General features: G+C 44.2%; 2 protein-coding genes across 2 annotated transcripts in view; one reads left to right on the top strand and one right to left on the bottom strand.

The window, feature by feature from the left end:
• Positions 1 to 2613, bottom strand: part of smpd3 (sphingomyelin phosphodiesterase 3) — a 39859-nt gene extending 37246 nt beyond the window's left edge. The window contains exon 1 of the mRNA XM_031564347.2: positions 2457 to 2613. The gene's annotated coding sequence lies outside the window, so the exon portion shown is untranslated. The remainder of the gene's footprint in view (positions 1 to 2456) is intronic.
• A 485-nt stretch (positions 2614 to 3098) lies between these two features.
• The window catches only part of si:dkeyp-50b9.1, a 26006-nt gene continuing 21604 nt past the window's right edge, over positions 3099 to 7500 (top strand). The window contains exons 1-3 of the mRNA XM_031564346.2: positions 3099 to 3658; positions 5671 to 5806; positions 6163 to 6346. Coding sequence (XP_031420206.2) covers positions 3515 to 3658; positions 5671 to 5806; positions 6163 to 6346 — 464 coding nt within the window. The 5' untranslated portion in view covers positions 3099 to 3514. The remainder of the gene's footprint in view (positions 3659 to 5670; positions 5807 to 6162; positions 6347 to 7500) is intronic.

The raw sequence follows: 7500 nt of genomic DNA, 5'->3' as shown, positions 1-7500 counted from the left end.
TGCACACACACACGCACAAGCACGCATGCACACACACACACGCACGCAAACACACACACGCGCATGCACACACACACGCACAAGCACACATGCACACACACACGCACGCAAACACAGACACACACGCGCATGCACACACACACGCACGCAAACACAGACACAGACACACACACACACACACACACACACACACACACACACACACACACACACAGGCTTCCTCCACCTGTCCTCTTGGCCTGCCTGTCCAGAGCCTGGAGGCCAAAGAGATCCGTCTATAAATAGCGCCCAGTGTGTGTGTGTGTGTGTGTGTGTGTGTGTGTGTGTGTGTGTGTGTGTGTGTGTGCGTGTGTGTGCGTGAGTGTGTGAGTGTGTATAAATAGCGCCCATCGTACAGTCATACATGATTACTCTTGACATAATCTGAAGAAATCCTATCCAACGCCAAAGACCTCATATTGGAAAAATGAAATGCGCTGGCTTCATCATTTCTGTGTGCGTGTCTATCTGTGTGTGACAGACACTCACAGAGCCGCACACACACACACACACACACACAGAGAGAGAGAGAGAGAGAGAGAGAGAGAGAGAGAGAGAGAGGCAGAGAGAGAGAGAGAACTAATGATGAACATTTGTATTATTTCTACAATTACTGCAGATGTAAATTTAACCAACAAAATACATTTAAATACAAATCTAGGCACCAAACATCATATGATACTAAATACATATTTAGGCACCAAACATCATATGATCCTGAATGGTAAACTAACATGTACAGGTAAACCAACATGAACAGTCTCCTCCTGGTTCTCCTCATTGTACACCTCGACTTTATTGCGACTGTCCTGCCCGCACTGTCACGACCACTGATTATCCCCTAGCAACCAGGCTGTGGACATGACATCCTCTGGTAGCGATGCTGCAATCCTTATGCCGGATGACTAAAACATCCCGTGCAGTGTTCATAAACTTTAGTCTTATCGGGCGGGCACTTATAGGACACTCATGACCTGCGGCGCTGTGCAGGACACTAACCTTAAGATTCCCTAGATTCCATCTGGATTCGTTCAGTTTCGTATGAACTTGACACAGTTTCTCAACGGATATGTTTCATGCTGTGCAACATTTCAGCGCGATCGCTCACTCACAAACAAAGTCCTTAAGAAGCACCTAAACACATTAATTGCCCTCCCCTAATACAGTTTACGAGTACAGTTTAGGAAATTCAACCCACTGGTGTTTGGTATCACCTACCTGGAGCACATCAGACCCCGCCTCTCCCAGCCCACCTATCCCGTTTCACGGGGAGCAGACGAAACACTCGCTGCGTTTGTTTGTTTCATGATTATCAACAACCGCGTCCGCACTGGCAGGCTTCATACAGGAAGCCATGGTGAGCCTGGCTATGGCAAAGCACCACAGGCTAGAATCCTATTTCAAAGGTAGGTACGCGCGACAAGTTGGCTTTTGGTTAAATTCCTAAAAGTGCCACTCAAGTTCCACTGTATACATCACAGGCATATTTAACGTAGAAGGTTCCTGCAGAATTGGGAATGCCATTTGACAGGTTGCAATGATTTGTAGCCACTTACACTTTTGAACAATGAAGCAGAATATGTGTGTGTGTGTGTGTGTGTGTGTGTGTGTGTGTGTGTGTGTGTGTGTTAGTGTGTGTGTGTATGTGTGTGAGTATGAGCCTACGTCTGTATGTGTGTGTGACATAATGACCGTGTATGTGTTCGGGGGTGCAGGGAGACAGACTCTTTGAACCACGTCAGCTAACGGACGAGAGACCGTACGGAGCCACACCTATAAGCCACTGAACTGCTCCGACTGAAAGTGTGCTTTTCCATGCACGCGTATGATAGACATTATTCTTAAGAAAGCGATTTAGCGTCAGCAGCACATAAACAAAAGTCCACACATGTACGTCTATCTAAGACGCCCACCAATGGGGAGTCAAGTGGTTCAGATTGGCAGAGGCTTATCCATATAATAAAAACATCATGGGAATTATTTGTAGCCTACTGAAGTTATTGAATCGACGACCATTTCAAAAGCCAGACTAACAGAACACCGCTTCACGGTTCCGTTCAAAAATCGTGCAGAATCAAGTGCGATAGCATCGCACATACAAACTGCCACACATAGGCTAGTCGACACAAATACAGGCTCGCCACCGTCTTGAACCCTCGACTCTGCTTCACACACACATGCAAACACTAGTCAAATCATAATCCGTCCTCGCCGAGGGTGGATGTGTAGGCAACAGACAAAGGAATCCTTTCCTGTGATACCCAGAGCGGCTGAACAAGCGATTTTAATTCTAGCTGAAATGTGCTTTTTTCATTACTTTTGTGAGACTAATACACCCTAATTGTTAGTCTAGAATAATATGCCACCTCTGGACTGATGGTTGTGAGGAACACAGAACGAATGGGAGTGGTACTTACGGTAGACACAACGTAGGCTGTTCAAACAGGTTTAAAACTTGTCGTTCGGTAAGTGTCGGTGAAAAGCGGTGAACTGATGTACTCAGATGCTTTAGAAGCCTTTGAGAATCCACCTCATGGCCGTCTTGCTGAAACCGACGGACTGCGTGCGGCTCTCTCCAGCACCACCACGCTTTGAACAGCTCCATTGACGTCATCTCTACTCCCCCCAGGCCACGCCCTTATCAGGACGACCAATGCCAATCACCAGCACAGCTAAAGGCAAACCACAAATCACCCGTCCTCATCGCATTGTAATAATGTTTTACTCCAACCACACAATTTACCCTTATACATAGGCTATGTATTATACTAACATTGACAGTGCCATATTTATTTCTCTCCAACCATATCCAGCCCGTTCCTTACGGGCTACAGCTCAAACACCTGCCACAAAACTAATTAGAACTATTTTCCATGTAACATTTTTTTAGGCTTAAGTACTAAGAAGACAGTATTCAGTGTCCCAGACAGTGTTCTCCGCTCCCTCTCGCCATCATTTCCGGGGGACTGCAAGTCCCAAAAGGCACCAGCAAGAGCTCTGTTTCCATAGTTACCATCGGTACCCAACAGAAGAGCAAGTTCATGTAAGTTAGCTGAGCTTCTTAGTCACTGGGTTCTCCACTATGGTGTTATAATCAACAACTCAAACCAATTGGTTTACTAATCAAGATTTAACATAATTTATGAGTTGGCGTCGTTAATCTTAATCGTGAAAAGTAGATTTAGGTTGCGCTGTACAATGTGTTCTCAACTTTACGAAATAACATTACAATACTGAACCACGTTAGCGATCAATAGCTAACCCTAATGTTAATCAAAACATTAAGCTGGAAGGACAGTGTGATGTCTGCTTGGACTAGGAATTATAAAGACATAAATTGAATGTAGCCTAACGTTATATCATCTCGCTCAGGCTTCTCATCGATTACGTTCAGTTATGTTAAGTCCATGCCAGCTTGCTAACTAACGTGTTTTAACCTAACGTTACAGCTGAATAGACTAAACTACCGGGCAGGATGGATGGGTGCGTGGTCCGTCTCCACACACTGGCATTCAAGCCCAAAGTAGATGGCAGTAGAGACGTCTTCACGGCTCAGCCTATCATTGTTCACTTCCATGAGCTTCTCGAATCATGCAATCCTTCTGAACTTCTGGCACAGGTAAGTTAGCGCTGGCTCAAGTTGTTTTTAAAGAAACCCTCTTAATTAATATAAGATTAGCTCTGTCCTACGTTTAGTCGTTATTCAACCTATTTGATCTGTGATGGTGGGAGCCCATCTTTCAAAGTCACCTGTGGTTTGTATGTTCTCAGTCGAACTGATTTTGCTAATAGCTAGACAATAATTTTCATTTCAAATACACTGTTCGCAAGAATAATATAACGACACTGAATACGATTATTATTTGTTTAGTTAGTTAAGTGCGCCTAATGTATAGTCGTGGACATTAACTGCCTTTCCTATAAAAGGTTTAGCTGGTAATTGAAATCTAGAAGTGCTGCTTCATAACAGTGGCTAGTGAGTGCTGAGATGAAGTTAATGTTGAGACAAATGTAGACAAGGCATCTGACTAATATAGCTCCAATTGTACATCAAATGTAGTTCTTACCAAGGTCGCAAAACGTGCCCCTTGCTTCAGTTCTGGCCCAAATCTGGCCCAAACCCAGAAAACCAATACATAATTTGCTGTTGCCCACACGCTGTTCAATGAGACGTATGACTTAGCCCAGATCTGTCCACACGCTGTACAACTGATCTGTCTGTCGGCTGAGTGTCGGCTTTGTCCCCGGGCCAGATGTGGCCCATAAACGGCCAAATATCTAAAAGTCCATTTAAAAATACAAGTTACTTATATTAACATTTATAACAAACACAAGCTAACACCCTAGCCTATAGCAAAGACAGTAGAACAAACACAAGCTAACACCCTAGCCTATAATAAAGACATTATAACAACAACTACTCAAAGTAACATATACAATTCATAAGCTGATTCTGAACATATTTTCAAACAGAAAATATAATTGTATCTTTCTCTCATTCTGTCTCCCTCTGTCTCACACACTCACATACACACATTCTCTCAAAGAGTGTTAAGAGAGTTATAGATTATTACTACAGTGAGTCGTATTTTTGTTCAGACCAATATTGTTCCAAATATCATGAGATTGTGAGGCCAGCTGATCCTGAATAGTGGCACTCCTTTCCCACAGAAGGATAAGGTTATGGACCGGGCCTACAGTAGGATAAAACAGAGACAGGGCCTACAGTAGGATAAAACAGAGACAGGGCCTACAGTAGGATAAAACAGAGACAGGGCCTACAGTAGGATACAACAGAGACAGGGCCTACAGTAGGATAAAACAGAGACAGGGCCTACAGTAGGATAAAACAGAGACAGGGCCTACAGTAGGATAAAACAGAGACAGGGCCTACAGTAGGATAAAACAGAGACAGGGCCTACAGTAGGATAAAACAGAGACAGGGCCTACAGTAGGATACGGTTACGGAAGGGCCTGCACAGTAAGATAAGACAAGAGACAGTTGAAATGAGTTGAATTGATTCTGCCATGTTAGAATATCATCAAAGTATTGAACACATAGAAGACCTAATTTGTGATTAATTCAATTAAATTACATTTAAACAATAAAATGGTCTCAAGGCACTTTACAGAGCCCATGGCCTGAACCCCTTTAGAGCAAGCACAATGGCCACAGCAGTAGGCAAACATGCACCCTTGTCAATGCAAAAGAGAGGAGCGTGAGCTGCTAGAGTTAGACGAACGCAAATTAACTCTGAAGGAGGCCTTGCCAAGTAAAAATGCAAACGCAAGCATCTTTGAAATCAATGCACTTTTCATTTTATGCAGTCAACATATTTGATACGGCTTGTCAGTCTCCACAAATGACAGATGGGTGCATATGATCAGTGGCCAGGGGACGGCTCCTGCTTCCCTTCACAGAGGGATCATGGGTAGTTGCTGTGACTGATGGCGCTCTATTGTGAAACTAAAAGAGACTCTTCACCGAGGGCTGTTCTGGGTCTATTGTGAAACTAAAAGAGACTCTTCACCGAGGGCTGTTCTGGGTCTATTGTGAAACTAAAAGAGACTCTTCACAGAGGGCTGTTGTTCTGGTTCTGTGACTGTGAGTTGGCTTTCTGTGTTTCGCAGGTTGATAACAAGGATGTTCTTCGTGCCGTGGTTGCCTTATATGATGTATCTTTACCAGACATCGGTGCTTCTGATATTCTTGACACCGTTCAATGCAGTGGGGCTCACACCATTGTTCTTCTACGGCCTTCCAAAGGTACCAGACTGGACAGAAGCCGTGTTTTGTAATGATGCTCAATACTTCATATCATATTATGCTATTAAGCCCAGTGTATGTTGTGACTTATTGTAAAGTCGGCCTCTATCCCACTATCACTCTCTGGATCTCTCTGATGTTTTCACTCTCTCTCCTCTCTCTCTCTCTCTCTCTCTCTCTCTCTTGATCCTTCAATTTCTCTCCCACTCTATTTCACCCTCTCTCTCTGTAAATCTCTCTCTGTCCTTCCTCCTCTCTTTCTTTGTAACTCTTTTTCTTTCTCACCCTCATCTGCTTCCTTCTGTCTTTCTCTTTCTATCTATCTCTCTCCTCCACCTGTCTTGTTTTGGTCTCAGATGTTCTGGAGGAGTACCAGCGGAGGAGAGCGTTCTCTGGCCAGAGGAGAGAGGGCTCTGTCTGTGCGCTGTCGTCCTGCGCAGGGGAGGACAGCGAGCCTCACTTCAGCTCCTGCTTCAGTGACTCAGAGGAGAGCACAGAGGAGAGCTCCGTGGACCAGGAGGACACCGCAGGAGCCCTGGGGTTAGTTCTCACCCTCACCCTCACCCTTAACTCTTAACCCTTTCACTCCCAGCTCTAACTTTAAGATACAGACATTCACTCCTCTCCAAACAAAGCTTTACCTTTTACTCTTTTCATCGACTCATGTCAACACTCTTATCTTTTCATCGACTCATTTAAACACTTTAACTCTCATCTTTTCATCGACTCATTTAAACACTTTAACTCTCATCTTTTCATCGACTCATTTAAACACTTTAACTTTCATCTTTTCATCGACTCATTTTAAACACTCCCTCCACACGGTGTGCCTCCAGACTTTAATAGGGGTTCTCCTATTACAAAACGTTACTATGAAGCTAACCTAATCCTGTCCTCTAGAATTACAGTAAAAGTTCTTTTGGGCAATGAAGTCAGTGATCTACTATGTGTCCAGACAGCCTTTCACTCTTCACTCTGCCTAGGATTGGCCCACACTTCTTGTGTTACAGTGCAGACAGGTTTACCAGTGAAAATGTACACTTTCCGATAGAGAGACACATTTGTAAATAGCATTAATGCAGTCTTGGTGTGTTAACAAGAGGGTGACTAAATGATGGAGACAGTAAGCCGGATAAAAGCGGACAGAGAAGGCAGGACGGATGCTCTCTCCTAAGAGTTATCTCTGGATGGATTTCCTTGGCGTGGTAGAGATTGCCTTGGTCATCAGGTCCTCTATGAATAAGTCATGTGCTGTTTGCTGTTTGGACCGTTACTTCCGCAGCTTCATTTGGTATACACAGATGAGGAGGATCTCGCATGACCCAGAACAATAGGCTGATGATTCCATTAAGATCTGGGAGAGAACAGAGGCACAGCCTTCAAAGGCCGGGTGCCGGAGTTAGCATGGAGGGGCACAGCCTTCAAAGGCAGGGGACTAGAGAGTTACATTGCTTTCAGACGGCTGATTGTGTGCATGTTGCTGAATAGTATGCAGGGATTAAAGTATTCTGGCACCGTGCCGGATTTCCGGCGTGCGGCGTTTGGCTGCGAAAAAAAATCTTATATAAAAAAAAAACACGTCTCGATATCATCACCATCACTTTCGAGTTTATGAGTTCGTCTGCCAATGAAATGAAAGGAGCACAACTCTCCCGCTCTCAAATTAACATTATTAGCCAATCAGAAGTAGATTG

This window comes from Clupea harengus, chromosome 3, assembly GCF_900700415.2.
Source record: "Clupea harengus chromosome 3, Ch_v2.0.2, whole genome shotgun sequence".
NCBI lineage: Eukaryota > Metazoa > Chordata > Actinopteri > Clupeiformes > Clupeidae > Clupea > Clupea harengus.
Note: the sequence above shows the minus strand (reverse complement) of the source record. Positions and strands in the feature narration are given on the sequence as shown.